Source organism: Lottia gigantea (genome assembly GCF_000327385.1).
Source record: "Lottia gigantea unplaced genomic scaffold LOTGIsca_53, whole genome shotgun sequence".
Taxonomy (NCBI): Eukaryota; Metazoa; Mollusca; class Gastropoda; family Lottiidae; genus Lottia; species Lottia gigantea.
The window spans coordinates 204,451-224,121 of NW_008709815.1; the positions used below are offsets into that span (position 1 = coordinate 204,451).

Genomic DNA, 19,671 nt, shown 5'->3' on the forward strand with positions numbered 1-19,671 from the left:
CCTTATAAAGATCCACTAATTTAGTCTGTGCTTTAATTTCCTGTCTGAATTGTTCATCTGACTGCATTTGAGCATCTCTTGCCTAAAAATCAGTATCAGAATAAATAAACATAACATGTTAACATAACATAAAAATGCATCTCTGTGGTTACCAAACCATTTATACAACAGTATCCTCATGAGAATATGAAGACTTGCAATTTCATTAGAGAAAGTTTTCTTTTAATGAAAGAATCTCACAAAAACTCTTGTCACAGATAAAAATTCATTACTTACATCTTTCAGTTTTTGAATTAATTCATTAATCTTTATGCCTTGATCACCATTGGTTTTCTTTAAACCAGTTACAACATCATTCACATGAGATAGCTTTAAAACAAAACAATATTCATGATACAATTGGACATAATCACTTTTTTCCAGAAAATACTATTTCATAGTACAGCTCTTTGTTAATAGACAGAATTATTATAAGAATATATAATGAAAACCCACCTCATCTGTCTTGATCTCCAACTGGGACATCAATTCTAAAACTTTCACACTCTGTAACATAAAAATTGTGAAAATGTTTAATATACATGACCAGCTTACAACAATATTTAGCATTGTCAATAGCTTACAAAATAAACATTTATAGAATATGGTCATCTTCACAGAGATCAACATGAGCTTGCAAATTCAGATTAAGAAGAATTCAGATTAGTATGTCTGAAACCAAACAGAGCATAGTTTTTATACAATAGCTTCACAGCTGGCATCATTCTTCCATGCAAAAACTACAAATCACTAAATTTTATCTAGGGAGGGGGAAACCAACACAACCACTTGCGTTACAGCCCATCCCTTGAAAAAAAAAATAAATGAAGAGACAGGGCTCATTTGTCAAAGACTGCTCTCTTTATTAATGTACCTTTTCTTTTCTATCAGCTATCAATGCATTAGATTTTTCTGTTACTTGACTATTCAACCATTCAACACGTTCTAATAGCTGATCTCTTTCTTGTACTAACTTTGATTCTTTAAACTGTCAAGTAAATACAACATTAATCATTACCATTTACTTCATAACTTTAGATATTCACTCACTTGCTGCACCAGATGATTTCATAACAGAACTTGGTACACTAATCATATTTTTTTCAAAACTGGACTTAATTTTAAATGCACAATGAAAAGTGACATAAAATGGAATGCTCTTCCATATTGACATGCATTGAACATGTGACCTTAGTTTAATGCAAGTAAAGGAATCATTTCTTTTTTACCTCTCTTGTGACATCTTTTGATTGATACTCTGAAACTTTAGCCTGAAGTTCACATCTTAATCTATCTCCTTCAGAAACTTTTTCTGTTAAATTTTTCCATTCCTCTGTAAATGTGTAAAGAAAGGTTGTGTATTTACAATGAGCTATTTTTTACCATTCAAACAACTTTCTTAAATCTGTGAAAATTGAATGATTTGAATAATTTCACTAATACAATTTCAAAGATTTAAAAATCTGAACACTGTTTACATTCATATATTCATCATTAAATATAAAGGACTCAATATTCACCATTTAAAGCTTCTATCTTTTTGTCTTTCTTTTGAACCATATCAGTAAGTTCTTTCTTATCAGCTTCAAGTTCTTGTGCCAGTCTGGTAAACTTGAGCTGTTAAAATAATTATTAAATTGTAAATTCTTTGTTATTTGTTACTTGCAACTTAAGGATTTGATCTGTCAAATTTGTAATCACATCCTTTCAATATCATATCATAAAAAGAAATAAACAAACCTCCCCAAAAATGAAAGGACAGAGCATAATTTCAATCACATTCTTTTGCACTTATGATCTTAAAGAAAATAAATATACCTCAGCTTCATGAGCTTTTTCATAATCTGATTGTATAGATGATAACTTGTCATCTTCTTCTGATAATTTCTTCTCTTAAATAGTTAAAGAAAAGAGTATAAATGTAAAATTCATTATATAAGTTTATTGTGTCTTTTTATTAAACACATTTTAGCATGCACAGGTAAGTATAGATTACATGCATAAACTGCAGACTGATTTTCTCTCCACTTATCTAAGAAATTTAAGTTTTAACACTTCAGGGAAGTATGTTCATTACCTAATTCTTCAAGCTTATTCTTTAAGTCTAGTTTAGCAGCAGATTCTGTCTCTAACTGTGTTACAGTAGATATTAACTTTCTTTCCAATTCATTATATTGTTGTTCTGAAAAAAATAATCAGCATTATATCATATCATTATTTCAACTAATAGTAAATGTAGTTTTAAAAATGTGATGAGTTTCGCTTCAAAATGAGCTAATTCAAATTAAAACTGTTCTATTTTTTACTGATATTCACATAGTGATAATCAATATTTCCAAAAAAATCCTCATTTTCTTCTATTATGATTCCTGTGTTAATGTTATTTGTCTGCGACCTGGGAATGTAAATATTCCAATGCATTATCTGTATCAAAATGGGCCTATCGAAAATTAAACTTGATTTATTATTCAATCATTGATAATTAAGTCACTAAAAATGTTGTTACAAACCCAAACTTCCAATTTAACCGTCAGATATTATCGTCAATTAGCCTATCATCATTCTGACATTCATTCATTGTTTACATTTTGATTTTGTATCTGCAGTATCTTAGTAATCATCTTAGTTTACCTGAATTTACTCGAAGATTTTCAAATCGGGATTTGGCTTCAGTGAGTTCATCTTCTAGGCCACCTAAAAAGGAATCTAATTTGCCCTTTATAGGCTGAGATAATTCATTAATTTCAGCCGAATCTAAAGCTTTTAAAAGAAAATCGCAACCCGCCATGCTTGTCTATGTCGCGATAACTCTCCATGTACTTCCGGTTTCTTTTTTGTTGTTGTTGAGAAAACGTGAACGCCGAGATGAAACGAAAGATTTTGTAAACGGTGACAATAAACAAAAACTTTGACAATAGTTTTCAGTTATTGTTAAGATTGAATGTGAAGAGAAATGGCATTTTAAATCAAATTTCCGTTACATGAAAAGTAATAAAAATTGTTTTTGCCCTTGTAATTTTGGCGGGAAATATCACGTGTTTATAATTTTGCTTTTCAAAAGTTACGTGTTTGACCAGGCCTGCCTGCCTAGCCAATGTCAGTGACTTGTTACGATGTCGTAAGTTATCCTTGGAATAATGATAGCATCGATTGACACCCCCATACAAAGAGATAAGAAATAAGTTGGCAAAAAAAAAAAATGGGTGGTTGACACACATCAACCGAGCTTAGTTTCAGCCTATAGATAGCCTACTGTAGGCCTATCTAAGCCTGTGGAATGATTTCGTTAATCAAAGATGTAGTCTAGCCTTTGTTGTTTGAATTATAGTAGACTAGGCTTACATTCTTAAAATATCATACTACTTCCAAGTGCCCATAAAGGAACCAAGAAATTATAGGCTACAGAACTAACACCCTGGTTCCCCGGGGTGTGCATGGGACTAGGGTGTCAGGGGTGTGGCCAACTGGTGTAGGAGAAGAATTTATTATGAGTTGAGAGAGCAACTCACATCATCACATGCTGGAAATATGGATGAAACAAATTTTTGGGGTGTGAAAGGTCCACGTGATTGCTCCAGGGGTATGAAGGCTGAAATAGGTTGGGAACCACTGAACTCTTAATTACGAAAATGTAGAGGTTATTGGGCTTATATAAGCACCTTCCAATTTTGCTGCGATCAGTCTGTACTTTATTGTTTTCTTTCAGAGTCAATACCATTTTAAGTTATGCAGCCTTTTCAAGACTAACATCTTCAAATGATGATTTATTGGCAGATCGAATAAGTCACCTGTATACAGTTCTTACACTGATAATATTCGCCATAATAGTTGGAGTGAAACAGTTTGTAGGAGATCCGATACAGTGCTGGACGCCAGCGGACTTTAAACCAGCTCAGTCAGCGTATGTTTTATCAAATTGTTGGATCCAGAGTACATATTATGTGCAGATGGAGGATGTGGTACCATCTTCAAAAAGGGAACGAGAAGCAGCAAAACTTGCATATTATCAATGGGTGCCAATAATCCTTCTATTCATGGCATTCCTATTCAAACTTCCGTATATATTATGGCGAATGTGTTGTGAACTTTCTGGGTTCAATGTTTCTAATTTTGTTAGTTTAGCATATAAGACCCAATATGGTCTTTCAACTACACACGATGAAAACGTGAAAAATATTTCAGATTATTTGGACAGGTGGTTAGCGTTTAACAAAAAGTTGGTTACGATTCCTTCGCTCGGCGATGAAGTTCAGAAGCCCAGATATTTTTTATTTGAAAGTGCCAGTCGATGGTATCTTATGATTCTTTACTATTTCATTAAAGTCCTGTATTGTGTAAATGCTGTAACCCAATTCTTCTTGTTGAATCAGTTTCTTGGTGGTTGGTATGCTATGTATGGTAGTGAGGTAATTCAAAACATGATCTATGGCGAACCTTTCATGGAGTCTCATCGATTTCCCCTTGTTACCCTATGCGATTACCAGATTCGTCAAATGAACAATGTCAATGATTATACCAGTATGTGTGTACTGTCCATTAATCTTTTTAGTGAAAAAATCTTCATATTTATATGGTTCTGGCTAGTATTTGTCTGCGTTGTTTCCATCATTAGCTTAATTAAATGGACATTGCTCATCGTGATCAACAGGAAGAGATTATCGTTTGTGCATGATTATTTACTATTGTTGAATATTCTTTGTGGTGAACAGGATAAAAGTCATGTGAAGAAGTTTGTATTGGATTACTTGAAAGGAGATGGCATGTTTATATTAAAGATTTTAGATGCAAACGCTGGAGCTATGGTTACTTCAGACATAGTCAAACAGTTGTGGTACATCTACAGGAATCGACCATCTCCCATTACGGCAACAACTCAGTTTTAATACAACTAAAAAAAATGACAAACCAAACGATTTTCCATGTCTTCATATGAGTAACCATGTGCTTACATTCAGTCTAATAAAGGGCACGATGATGCATTGCAGCAATTCATTATAAAATACCGATTATCTTTAGGATGGATTAACTTTGTTGTTTTTTGTAACATCTTTAAATAGGTGTAAAATTTATAAAAGTTCGAAACTCCGCCACAGCAAATCGATATTAGACTAAACTTTGATCGGATAAAAAAACATGATGACGACACAATCTGGCTGTCACTGTTATTTGCTTTATATGATATATTATAGATTTAAGGAGCCCGTGTTCTACTGATTATGTTGCTGTAATCTTATACCATAATTTGTTTCGGTTTTTTTGCCATAACGATTTGTCAAAATCGATCAGAAAACTACACTCAATTAAAGCTGTAATGGCGCAGACAAATATTACTCCTGCCTTTACCTGCAACTGATTGATTTGTAGCCTAATGAATCATATGTGTCAATTATGGAAAATACATACATTTGCCGACCCTGCACGTCTCTTGTGTGCAATATAGAAAATATGAATAAGTGTAATAATCAAACTGTCAAAGCATTATATATATAAGACGATCGGGGACATGAGGGCAACATATCTTTAAAGAGAATTGTAGTTATAGTTATTATAGAAATGAGCATTGTTGATCTGTTAACCCGGATTACAATGGATTAGGTTGATTTTCATTCTTTGCATTCATTCAGTATCCACTCATAAATAATCTATACTTATTTACAATCTTATAGCCATTTATTATTGTTAGTCCTGCTAAAAACGTAAGCTTATTATCTTATCTTATTTTATTAAGTGTTTTCTTATCAAAAATTGACGATTCGATTCAGTTCGACTATTTTTCTGTGGGAATATTAGAAGAGTGCACATTTAAAGGATTAAAAGAAGTGAAATGGATTAACATGAATAGATATTTTATGTGTTAAAGCAGATCTCTGTGTGAATATCATTATGATTTAAAGTCTTTAAATTGAACAGAATATATGAATTTTGATAGAGTGGTAATATATAATTTTGGAGTGAAAATATAATTTATTTCTGTGGATAAGATATAATGTGACGGGAACTAAATGAACGTATGAAATTGAGCATGGCAAACACAAAGAAATCCGCTCAGACAGACCGATGCCCAATTGAAATGGTCGCTCGTGCTAATTCACAAGAAGAATCTTGTATCAGAAGTAGTCTTCCAGTTATAAATTCCAAAACATGTCTAGTTCATACACGACGCCATGGTCGGAATGATTTAAAATACTCTACAAATCATCATGGTCGATCTAATCATTCTCCAGCAAAGGATGTGTTTGGTAAGAGAGAACCACCAGAAATTCAACCGGCATCACGACGATATCCACGAAAACTGCCGAAAGCTTTAATAGGACAAGACTTTCTAATGAGTTGGCTTTCCCATGCCTCTGATCGCTCCGAACACTTTCCAGAAATAATTGACTATCAGAATAAAAGATCTAAAACTAGAAGTAGTGACCAGACATATTCGACAGCTAATGAATAATGAGACTTGCAAGTGCTAAAACGGATCAAAGTCTTTTGTGGGACAAAAAAAAATAAAATGGGCAGTAATTCATAACTTTAACTATTAATATGTGACAATACACTAAGAAAATGATTCAATCATTGAAGCTAAATTTAAATACACTGAGCTAAAGATCTTCTCGTTGGATCCTACCATGTTATCCTTCTGTTCGTTAGATCATTTCATCATTCCAAAAATCACATGATGGCATATATAATATTCATTTTACATTATCATCAAGATGATGATTTCATTTTTTTGTTTTCATTTTATAAACCTGTATAACATGTACATTATTATTTGTGTTCTTCCTGTTTTCCACATTCAATCAAATTACCTCCCTTGAACAATTTATTTTGAAACGACGAAAAAGTAATTTTTGACAAAAGTTGTAATTTGTTAATTTTATCAAAATATGTAAATATGTTGTATTATGTTTATGGTATTTATTGTATTAAGAAGCATTATAGGTGTATTTTATTTAACACTAAAAAGTTATGTGTACTAACCAGATACTATGTATCGCTGATTGAACGGGGGCTTATATAGCTGTTTCAGACATCGTCTTATTGGAGCGTGTGTCTGGTTGACACGGCTGAACATAGATCGCTGTTTCGTCGGCAGATCTGTTTAGAATCGATGTCCCGCTTAAACACAAGTTTCACGTATTCGGGTCTCCCGCTGCCTCGTCGCACGGTAGAGGCTCATTCTAAATTGGTCGCTCTCCCGAGTGCACCGTAGGGTTTACATGTTCACTGGTCCTGTCTAAATTCAAAGGTAGGGTTATAACTCGACTACAGTTTATGACGCTCCAATACGGCACTACAAGTGGTAGTTTGCCTTCCTTTTTTTTTTATATTAAGCAATATAAAAATACTTTGCACATTTATTTATACCATTTAGAAACAATGCATAGAAGTTATCTCCCCTACCACGACAAAGTTTGCCAACTGTGGCATTACAGCATATTCTGATAAAATGAAATAACAATTTTATGTCAAGGTTGGGACAGCAAAGTCACGTGATCACAGGTAAATTTCCTTTTTACCTGTGCTATTTATAGACCACAGGTAACTATAACAGTAAAGACTGGTATACCCCAGAAAGATATGACGTATGACGGTATGATAATAACAGTACATCTTATTAATCCGTAACATATATTCGTGGTGGAACATGTTTGTAATAGATTGGGAAATCTCTTAAAATGAAACGCCGTGGCTCTATGGTCATTCAGGAAATAGTTTGGGGATGGCTTTAATTGTGACATCATGTACAATGGGTAAACAGCCCAAACAACTGTTAGATAAAGGTCCTGACTACTTGAGAACGAAAACCAACAGACAACTATTTGGTGAGTACATAAAAAGTTACAAAGTAAAATTTCAGGTTTACAATTAGCCTTCTCATTCTTGTAGGAAAATTTAATTTTATCAATTATTGTTCTGTGACTTTGAAAATCAACTTCAAAATGTTAATGATATTCTTATAAAATGACTTGATTTAAATATCTAGGCATGATGACATATCTTTTTGAAATTTCTTTTTAACGTAGGGTATTTATCAGCCAAAATGTGGATCATTATTGGTTAAATTTTTCAGGTTGAGAGATATGTCCATATTCAATTTAAACTTAAAAATTTCTATATTTCTATTTATGCAAATGTCATTCTAAGATTATAAGCAGTATTTGTAAGCTGATATTATAATTCACACATCAGTATTTATAATTGTTGAAATTCGATTTATTAATTTGAGTGCCAAGATAGTACAACCGGCTCGTTCCATGAGTTATAAAGATTTGAAAGTTAATATTATAAATAATATTGAATCAAAAATACTGTTAAAAATTACAAAAAATTCATTTTCTCCATGTGCTTTATTTTGACTATTATGATGTGATAATTGTAAAACATCTGTAAAGTGTCCCCTTCCATATACATGTACTGACTTATTTGTCATATTTGGTTACCATTTCAAAATTTAGAATGATTAATTTGGGTAAGAGTCAGGCCCTAAAATTTGAATGTGAGCATCAAGGAAAAACTCATCAATTTAAAGTTGTAATTTAGACTATTAATTTTAAAAAAATGCCCCAAGCAACACAAGATAAATTTCTACAGGTAGAATTAATCAATAAAGGATTATTCATGTCCATACAGTGATTAATCATATATATGGATGTGTAATACTGGTAATAATAGAATGAAATACCAGGAAAACAGATAATACTTATTCTATATAGTAACAGCTGGACATGATAATTTAACAAATTTCATGAATTTTCAATACTTTAAAGGGGCATTATATTTTAATCTTGGGTCAAATTTATGAAAAACTATACACCAAAATCTGGAGAAATGTTTCTCTTAACTTATCTAAAAGTTTTTACTATAAATATTCTGCTGTTAATTTGTTAATGTCAAAACTAATAAAAGGGTTTACATCACCATTTTAAATTAATTATGCTGTTTAATAGCTGTAGGGATTAAAATAAAATTTACATTTAATTGTAGAGAAATATGTCTCTAGGTACTCCAAAGGTTTCCATATACAAAATTGAGTATTTATGAGGACCAAACATCAAAAGTAGTTTAAGCTGCTTAGGAAGCAATTACTACAATTCGTTTTTAATTAACCCTTTTAAAAAGAAATCAATTTAATCAAGTAGATACATTGATATAAATAGAAATATTTTCAGGTAACGTCTACAACATTTTATGTAACGAATATTTTGCATACTACCTCTTTAAAACTTAAACAAACTTTACTTGAAGCAAGGCAAAACATTTGAATGAATGTAGTGGAGGACTAGATCTAAATAAGTTACAGTGATAAACAACTATTTGAAATTTATAAACAAAATAAAAATTGTAACGAATTGAATTTGTGTCAAAATCTTTTGGAGTAAATAGTTTACTAAAATCAATGAAGTTAAAAAACAAAAAAAGGGGATTGTAGATATCCCAAAATTTGTGTGTGTATCTGGGACACTGATAAGATTTGCTCCATACCAATATTCAATAAGACATCTATGGTTTCTGCAATTCTACTAAAACTAAGTGTCCCATGTCACAAAATATGCTTTATCACATAAGGCCCTTTGTGATTAGTAACGTCATCAAACTCTTAGTTTTACAGGAATTGCAGGAACCGCAGACGTCTTATTGATAATTGTAATGGTGCAAATTGATCCTATCAGTGTCCTTTACACGCATACAAATTTTTCGAAAACCTCTTTATATTCCCTATAATGAATGTGCTACAATTGTAAATATGCAGAATATGGACAAATTCAGAAAACACATGTAGATTTTACAATGTCAACAGGTAGAATGAAAATGCAAGTGTCTATTTGATGAAAAATTTAAAAGTGGCCCAAAGGATCATTCTTTGAAGACATCCTTAGACAAATGGCATGCATGTAAAACAAATTTATTTGTAAATTTTCTGATTAATTAATTTTAATTAATTAAGATTAATTCAGAGTTATCAGAGCTTCTGTGAGCTTGTGTTTTTGTGGTTGTACTATTAAATACTCTGAAAGATTTTGATTGGAAGATATTGTGCTGTTCTTGTGTTTAAGTACCAGTATAGTGAAAGTATAGCAGTTCATAGTTCATGTAGAGAACCAGATGTTATAAATAGGTTAGAAGGTGAAACCTAATATTTCTTCCCCAAAATAACCTGCTATACCTCACTCCATATAGCTATACTCTCATTCACTTCAAAATATTTATTCTCATTTTTTTATGGATTGAGGAAGTTCAATTGAAACTTTTGAATTCAAATTTCAAGAGATTTTATTATCAAGGAAGTAAGTATTTATAATTCTCATTTAAATATAACACTTAATGCATGATAAGAAATAATTGTTGCATTATTTCTTGCAGCTCATCACCGAAAGAGTGCAGTCGAATTGTTAGCTGCCAGTAGACCTCAGTTTGTTAAAAGTACCCAAGCTTTAAATAAAAGTTGTAGCTTTGATAATAGGTTGGTTTATTGTTTGAATTATAGAATATCAGACTAGTTTGTTTCAATATTAACTAAGCTTAAGTCAATAAACTTTAGCAAATACATCAATGATTAAAGTGCATTTCTTCAATCATTAATGTTGAGGTATTCTAGAGTTATGAATGTTTGAAACGTTAACACATTCAAATTACTTGGCAATATTCACTGTAATTCTGCCAAAAAGTATGCCAAAAAAACTGCATTCATTAATTGTCATACACCGAAAATTGACAGTTGGGTTATTCAGAGCACTGGTAGTAGATAATTATATTCTCCAATATTCTTTGAGTGTTCTTTCCTTTGCATTGATTAGCTATAAATTTATATAAAGTTACAGCTTGTAGCAATATAGTCTACCCAAGGGCATTTTGTCAGACTATATATTTGCATCTTCATTGAAGATTGTGTAAAGAATGAAGCAATTGGTGTGAAAAATATGAAAATAAGCTATTTTTGGCAAAGATTATTGCTTAGCCTCACATATTTCTTTTTAACTTTTTCCACTAAAAGTCACATACCAGATCTGTGCTAATTTGTAGGGAACATTGTAGCTCTTCAATAAAGCTGGCTCAGAAATGGCTTCATTTATCAAAAATTCAAATTGTAGCTCTTCAATTAAGCTGGCTTGAAAGTGGCTCTAACCTAGCTTTATTTGCATTATCAGTGGAAACAAGATTGGAGCTCAAACATTTTTAGAAAAAGCTGTTTCTTTCGTGTTGAAAATTTTAATTTATGTGCCATGTCTGATTCTCATTTCTGTTTTACTTTAAAATGTTTATTTTTTGTTTCTATTGATCTGGCATTATCTTTTATAATGACTTGAAAGCACCAATTCACAATTATTGTATTTAGGCATGACTGGGTTTCATTGTTCAGACGTACTATGTGAAGAATTGTGTCCTAGATAGTTGACTTTTTTCAGAACCATAAAGGATTTAATTTTTTTATGTTGGCAGCATTCAAGGTTCCAGCTTTGGTAAGTCTGGTACCAAGTCAAAATCAGAATATAGCCTATGCCAAGATATACCGGACGGTTTGGAAGACAAGAGAGAAATTGACCAGCTAGATAGTGGAATAGTGAGAGTAAATATACAGTCAACTACCAGGTCTGAAACACACTGCTGTATTAATGGAAGCCAAGGAAGAAAAATCAATAAGTCTCACAGAAACTATGTGGATCCTGATTCATCATGCTTTAAACAACTACACAGTTTAGTCCCAACTCGTTATGGAAATAAACTGAAAGAAGCAAATAAGACTAATATTAATCAGGAAACTGTGCAGGATACTGAGCAGGATACCATGTCAGAAGAAGAGAAAATGATGGTGGATAATGTAATGACATTAAGTACAGACATGAGCTCTACACAAGATGTGGATATGGAATATAAAAGTGGGTTTGTTCAAAGGTCGCACTCAGATTTGAGTTGTCAACATTCGAGGAGTAGTCCAGTATTAATGGATCGTAATAGTGCTCGATATTCACGTGCAAGTGCAGACTTGGAAAAGTTCTTCAATGGTATGGGAATAGAACGGAATATATTAGACCCCATGTTACGGAGGCAGGATAATACTACTCAAAAAGACGGTGATATATTTGAAAGCATTAGTTCTCTAGATTCCCCGGACACTCGTAGTGTGTGTAGTGGTGTTTCAAAGTTAAGTGAAAAGACATATTCAAGTACAGACTGTTTAGAAAGAACATTACAATCAACTTCAGTGGTAGAGCGTAATGCACGCATAATTAAATGGTTGTGTAACATTAAAAAAGCTAAACAACCTTTAACTAGTGATTGAGTTCCTTAGCTTTAAAATATCACTTTGACACAAGTGCTTTCATAATGCTTCGACACCTACATTAATAAACTTAGTAAAAAGAAATATAGAGCAAAACTATAATCGAGGCTTCAGCTTTGGACTATGTTGTACTCCTTACCTGGTACAAAAGCACAGCAAATTTAGCAAATACCATGCCTGGCATTTAATCATTTTAATCAAAAGATATTTAAGCAATAATTTGAAATATAATTTATTATCTGTGATTCAGGCTTCATTTATGAACCATATATTTATATTATAACATAACTACTGTCTTCGTACTCTTATCTGTAAATCATATTTCTCTTCATTTGTGATTTGAAATATTGGGGTTATTATTGATAACCTTTGAATGACTTAACATTGATAAAATTATGGGTACAGATTACAAATTAGAAGGGGTGCTTTTGCACGGAACAAAGTTCTGGCAAAATGTTGACATTTTTGGTTTAAATTTCTATGAAGGAAGTGTGTTTACATTAAATGAATACATACAAAATTTATAGTATTGTCCATACAAAAGCATTTGCTGATTATCAATACTGTTTTCAAGATCATATTCATGTTAATTTATAATTAGTGGTGAGGAGGATACCAAATTATTTGTTATTGGGAAAAAATATTTATTTGTTTTTTTGTTTTAAACCAAAGGTATATTTATGAGCTTTAAACTTATAAAGAAAATGAAGTAATCTAAATATTTGCTTTCAGTACAATTCAAGTTGAGACTGTTCAGGCAATATTTTCATTGAATGAAGACATCATTGATGAATGGCATCATAAGAGGAAAAACTGCATGTGTGAATGTTACTTAATGCCTACATACATCAGGTCAAAATTACATGTTTTTGTTGAATTGTCAGAAAACTATTTATTTTTAAAAAATTGAGACCTGAAATAGAGCTGTTTGTAAAACAAATATTTAGATGACTATATTCTTTTAAGCATTTATTTCAGGTTATGTGTTTAATTTTTTTTTACATTGATTACTGCCTATGATATAATCAGTGGGTCTAAAATATAATGACCTTACTAATTGTGGTGCATTTTATTTAATTATGAATTCTAGTTAATTTATATATACTACATATCATATCAGTTTCAATTGAGTGGAGTCAATTTTTAGGCCAATATGAAACATGTAATTATAAATTTTGAATAGTAAACAGTTTATTAACCTATTAGCATCATAATATTATTTCACTGGTTTGGGGGTTATGTCTCCTCCAGTAAAAGCATTGGTAGAATTTGATATACTTATTACTATAACCAAAATTATTTAATTACCCTTCTATAAGTCCTAATATATATGTTTTAAAAGTATTATATAATATAAATGATTTCTAACAAGAAATCAATAAAACTTGTTGAATTGTGAAGCAATGATTATTTATTTTGTACTGGTTTTTTGTTTGTTTATTTATATAGCTATATGAAATATAGACTTAGTATAGGAAAGGGTTATTGATTTCAATATCGTGGTTTCAGAATTAAAAAGCTTCATTGACGTCATATATATTCAAAGTCTTGTTTGTTAACCAATAGTTCTTCCTCATTCAAATAGTTTATTTCGTGCAAATTCTTGTTCTGGGTTGTTTTAAGAGATAAATTACTGCATGTTCTCGTTCAAACCTTTTCAGAAATTAAGTATAAGATTAAAAAGATAATTTGTCTTATGACATATATATAAATAAGAAACTAGCAATCAATTATCCGTAATATTTAAGGATACAACTAAATCATATTGCATTTGTTATATTTATGTGTCAACTTGTTAAATTTTATGAATTATATTAGCATGAAGACAAATAATATGCTGATGAAAATTATATATCTTTTATTTATTAAGTATGCCTGAATAGATTGAAAAATCTGTCAAGGTGCTCCATCTGAAATTAGTGTCCAAAAAAGGCTCATATATCATAAAATGAGATATTTTTGTTAATATAACAGCCAGGATGCATACATTCTGAAAGATTTTTAGCATGTGCACACTATTGTTCCATCCAACCTTATGCTTAATCCATGTCAGCCCCTCTAACCTACATCTCAACCTCAACCAGGATGAGAATTATCTTAACTTATGCAAGGATCAAGTCTTGGTTTCTCAGGTTAGCTAGCTAGCTAACACTGCCCCATACCCTATTCTTGTATTCAGAAACCAGAATTTTTTTTTCGTTCACTGATGATACTTCTATTAAACATAAAACCTATAAGCTTACTTCATATTAAATAAGATTCTACAAGAAAAAAAGCTTGGCATTTCCTGTCATGTAGAAGATATTATTTCCTTTAACATTTTCATTTAACATCAATCAACACTTTTATTTAATATATAAATATTTCATTTCCCAAAACAATAGTTAGACCAGCCAACAAATAAACAACAATACGAATTGAATCTAAAATCATCTTTAAAATATAAATATATAACATTTTATATTACAAATGTAGAAGTCTAAATATGCTGTGCTAGCTATGGTGCTTAATTTCAACTATCTGTACCATTTCTCTAAATTATAATCCCATAATAGTTATTTTAGTTAATATAACAAAACAAATTTACTATGGAAATTAAGAATATTACAAAATTACTGATATGTTGTCATACTGGCCTTTGGGAGTTTTAACAACAACCTGGAAGTGACAATATTATTGATATACATAGACAAAAGATCTCCATTGCAAGTATTAGCTTTATTCCTTCTTTATTCTCCAGAAAACACTCAAAAGCTAGAATGTCTTCTAATTTAGAATGTCTTCTAAACACAACTTAGTTCAGTACCAAGCAGACAATTCAGATTCAAAGCAACTCCGAGAAAGAAATCTTGGTTAAACATTAAAATAATCAAAAAACTATATATATTTTTACATTAATATCACAGTGGAGCTTAGAGAAATTTTAAGAGTACAATATCAAGTTATAAAAAGATTTCACAAATTTAACAATTTTACAATAAGATAACTTTCTCCCATTTAAGTTGCTATTTATTTATTTGTTTCAATCAAATTAATTACAAACAATTATAATAAAAAACAAGTGATCAATGACACAAATTAACAGTTTTTCTCTGCCAAAATTAATTTCTATGCAGAGTTTTTGTCTTTTGTTTCTTTGATAAACCAAGTCTAAGAGGACGTGAACATGTCACCATTGGTTTCATACTGATAACCTCTTCACCTGAAAATTGTTACATTAGAGTCAAACTTTGTAACATTCGAATTGGGTATTTTCTCAATAAAACAAGAAAACTTTTTGAAGATACAATTACATGTACAAAATTTTAATTATTAACCCCTAATTAAAATATTGCACTTAAAACTAACCACTTAAAACAGCTTTTATCATCAATTTTCTTATATTGAACTGAGAGCAATTTGAAGATAAATAACTCGCTACTGAAAAAATGTTTTGCAATGACAATATTTAAGAGTGATTTTGAGATAATATCAAAAACCATTGAAGAAATTTCAGTATTGGCTCCTTGCCTATTCAATATCCTATGGAATATCATATACTAACTGCATACCTCTCTGTAAAGCTATTACTAAATGAACTGTATCCACCCCTAAAAGCTATCAACTACATACTTAAGTGGCTTCATAAGGGATGCATAGACTGTTGGCAAGCCTTGTTGTTACATGGTGATAAGAAAAAGTGTGTTCTTTGCTCAGGATTGAGAATACAGAAAACATACCTTTGATATCTGCAGAAATAGGCACTGTCTGATTCCACTTGAAGCATGGATTTGATATTTGACTATTTCCTTTTCTTGATTTCTCTAAAAAATAATATTTATCTTTCCACCAAAATATCATGCATTCTAGCATAATTTTAATAAAAAAAAAATCTATGTCAGTAGATCAAAGATCATAAACAAGAGACATTAATGTTTGCAGATAAGTTATATCCGTAATAAAGTAAATATATTAGTCATTACAAATGCATTCAAACATTTAAGATCGTTGAGCAATAATAAACTTGGCATGTAAATATTTTCAAAAGGAAAATCAAGGTTAAATTTCAGTAATTTCTGATGGTTAGATAGATTGTCCCCAAGGATTGAACTTGCTACAAAGCTTCCTTACTTTTCAACTATTTCACTTGAAAATAGGAATATATATATAGCTTGAACAGACACTATTCAGCTGCCTATCTGAAAAAGCATAGAAACAGAACTTACTTATCTCTGAAGCATCTTGATTTCTTAAATAAACTTGTGATATATTTCTTTTATGATAAATATCTGGTACTTTCACATCATCCAACTCAAATACATTCATATTATCAGATTGGTAAGCTTTATTTGTTTCTGCTCTGTCACCAATGACTTCTGATGGTCGAATGGATGGTTTGAAACATTGCGTTGCTGGATACATGAGAATATCTTCCAGGTCTTCCTCAAGGTCAATATAGACATCAGGTGTTTCAACTTTACTTCTATAAACATCTGATTTAACAACCGTAGTTTCTCTATTGGTGGCCTCTTTGGCAACCTGGGAGATGTGGTATGATGGCGATTTAAACGAATCGTTAAATAATTCTTTGGATTTATTCTCTTGTACTTGATCACCTGACTCCAATTCTCCTGAACTATTTATAACAGATATATCCTGGAAAACTGCTTGTGCACATGGAATAAGCTTATATTCCTGGGAATTCTGAATATTAGTATCACTACTTGTATTCATAAATTTTGAATCATTTTCACTATTACTCAAATGTTTGAAAGGTAGTACAAACAAATTATCACATAAATTGGAATCATGCATTAAAGTTGATAGTTGCTCATTGCATATTTTCTGTTCATCATAAAGGGAATCTTCCAATATTGAGCTGTCATTATCCTGAAAAATTTCCACATTTTTATGAAACATTTCAGTTGAATTGAGTTTCATCTGAGATTTTGATCTATGAATATCTGAACATCTATTTACTTTAGTGCAGCTTTCTTTGTCTGCTAGAGTATCATTGATTTTCCATTCTGCATTATTCCATGCACATTCGATATTCTTGCAGTTACTTCTCTCTCTACTTATTTCTCCTCTTGTACATTTTTCATTCACTTCAGTTTCTTCCATAAAACTTTTATCACACTCAGTGGTTTGAACTTCATTTAAAGTGAGATTCAAATTCTGATCAGCAAATTTTATTTTGCAACAGTCTTCAGCTTTAAGGTACCAAGTGCCAATATCATCATTTAATTGTTCAAGTGATTCCTGTGCTTCAAAACATTTTTTATTTTCTCCTTTATCGCTACTGACCACTTTGGTTTTATGGTTATTATAAGATGCCTTGGTTTCAATATCAATCTCTTCTATTTTACAACCCCTATCAGCGTCAGCATTCTGTGAATCAATAAACAATTGTTCCATATTTTCAGCATTGGTATCAATTTCATATTTAATCAGAGGTTCTTTATTGTCTTCAAATTTCACTTCAGTTCCATTCAAGAACTTGCATATTTTGACATCATTCATTGCTTCCAATTCCTGTTTATCATTCATTATCACATTTTCAGATATTTCTTCAGTTTTTGTGATGCTTTTATCAAATAATGAAAAGTAATTTGGATTTGAGGCATTTAAAACTATTTGTTCACTGCTCACATCAGTTGGAACATCATCTAAATAACCATCAATTATGGTATTTACACTAAAAGTTTTAGAAAAAACTTCTTCAAAATTACTGCTTTCATTTGAATAATGATCAGTGTCAACTGGATCGCATATTTCTTGAGCAGTAGCTGTATCTACCAGTAGTTTAGCATTTTCCACAAAGTCTTTTGTATCCATTCCATTGATATTTGAGGGTAAATTTGGTAGGTTAATATTTCCCTGCTGTGTTTCTGATTGTATTTCTGATGCTATATCCCAACAGTCTGTTTTTGGAACTAATGCCTTCACTGAGTAATCACTTTTCACTTGACCTAATAAATCAATATTCTTATTACTTGTATTTGAATTACCAGTAGTACACAGTTTGATAGCATTTTGTACATCTGGCAAAATTATTTTTATAGCCTCTTCTGGTAAACTGCGATGATTATAACCATTCCAATCATTTTCATGGTTCTTCAACTTTTTTCCATTGATTTCCTGAATATTACTGATTTCAGCCTCTTCGTGAACAGAAGAATTCAACTGATCACTTTCTGAGCAAACTTCTTTAAAATTTGAGATCTGGGAAACATTCAAGTTTTCAAATTCATCATTAATTTGCTCTTTGATAATTTTGGAGCTTTCATCCTCAGAGTCTGAAAATAATTGTTCTTTCTGAAGAATGTAAGATTTTGAGTCATCTTCAATTACTTCAGCAACATTAACAGGTATGTCAGATAACTGTGCATGATCTTCAGTAACTTGTTCTACAACAAGTAAATTTGAATTACTTTTACTAAACTTTTTATAACCATTCCAATCATTTTCATGGTTATCCAACATTTTTCCTTTTATTTCCTGTACATCACTAATTTTAACCTCTACAAGATGAGGAAGATTCAACAGATCACTTTCTGAGGAAACTTCTTTAAAATTTGAGATCGGAGAAAAATTATTATGAATAAGTTCATAAGCAAGTTTTAGTGAAGGAAAATTACCTGTATTGTATGATTGTATGTGTGTTGATAACTTCAAATTTTCTGATTTATTATTAATTTCCTCTACAAGAATTTTGGAGCTTTCATCCTCAGAGTCTGAGAATAATGGTGCTTCACACAGACGATATGATATTAATTCAGTTTCATTTGATTCATCTTGAATTATTTCAGCAAGATTTTCAGGTATGTCAGGTGACTGTGCATCTTCAGCAACTTGTTCTCCAAAGAGCGAAGAAGAATTACTGTTTTGTTTTTGAGACAATTTTGTTGTCTCAGAAGTATTTATATCCAGCATCAGTTCACATCTGTCCAACAGTTCATTCATTAAGCACAGTACCTCTGTTTCAATCATTTTACTGAAAGTAAAGGTACTTAAAGTAAGAACCTTGTCATAAATTATAATGAATTGATATCAAAGATAAATACTAAGAAATGATTATTAGGCACCATATTTTTCTCGCCTTATTTATTTTACACCAAAATAGGTGATGATTTTGCTGCCATTGTCGAGTTGTTTATTTGTGAAATTTAGGTGAAAATGAGGGATTCATAAAGAATATCAAAACAAACCAATTTTAATTAGAATACCTAAGAAACATCTAAAATATATTTCTGTTTTTTAATTTTGAAGAAATTTGGTAATGAATCCTTGTGCAGGAACATAGGTTCAACTGTATGAATTTTGTATGATATAGACATAGATCTATGATTTTAATAAAAAACTGAAATAAGTCT

At 31.0% G+C, this 19,671-nt stretch overlaps 4 protein-coding genes across 4 annotated transcripts; 3 read left to right on the forward strand and 1 right to left on the reverse strand.

Annotated features, from left to right (window-relative positions):
• Positions 1-3,152: 3,152 nt before the first annotated feature.
• Positions 3,153-4,922, forward strand: LOTGIDRAFT_165688 (hypothetical protein; the record flags this gene model as incomplete). Its single annotated transcript, XM_009062725.1, has 2 exons — positions 3,153-3,157; positions 3,746-4,922. The coding sequence occupies 2 exons, from the start codon at positions 3,153-3,155 to the stop codon at positions 4,920-4,922; spliced, it is 1,182 nt and encodes a 393-aa protein (XP_009060973.1).
• Positions 4,923-6,061: 1,139 nt separating this feature from the next.
• On the forward strand, positions 6,062-6,484 carry LOTGIDRAFT_165689 (hypothetical protein; the record flags this gene model as incomplete). The annotated part of the gene is made up of 1 exon (XM_009062726.1): positions 6,062-6,484. The coding sequence occupies one exon, from the start codon at positions 6,062-6,064 to the stop codon at positions 6,482-6,484; it is 423 nt and encodes a 140-aa protein (XP_009060974.1).
• Positions 6,485-7,624: 1,140 nt separating this feature from the next.
• Positions 7,625-12,316, forward strand: LOTGIDRAFT_234592 (hypothetical protein; the record flags this gene model as incomplete). Its single annotated transcript, XM_009062727.1, has 3 exons — positions 7,625-7,859; positions 10,399-10,498; positions 11,476-12,316. Exons 1-3 carry the CDS (start codon positions 7,757-7,759, stop codon positions 12,314-12,316), a joined length of 1,044 nt encoding a protein of 347 aa, XP_009060975.1. The 5' UTR covers positions 7,625-7,756.
• A 3,101-nt stretch (positions 12,317-15,417) lies between these two features.
• LOTGIDRAFT_165691 (hypothetical protein) lies at positions 15,418-19,288 on the reverse strand (the record flags this gene model as incomplete). The annotated part of the gene is made up of 3 exons (XM_009062728.1): positions 15,418-15,518; positions 16,036-16,119; positions 16,522-19,288. The coding sequence occupies 3 exons, from the start codon at positions 19,286-19,288 to the stop codon at positions 15,418-15,420; spliced, it is 2,952 nt and encodes a 983-aa protein (XP_009060976.1).
• Between the last annotated feature and the right edge of the window lie 383 nt (positions 19,289-19,671).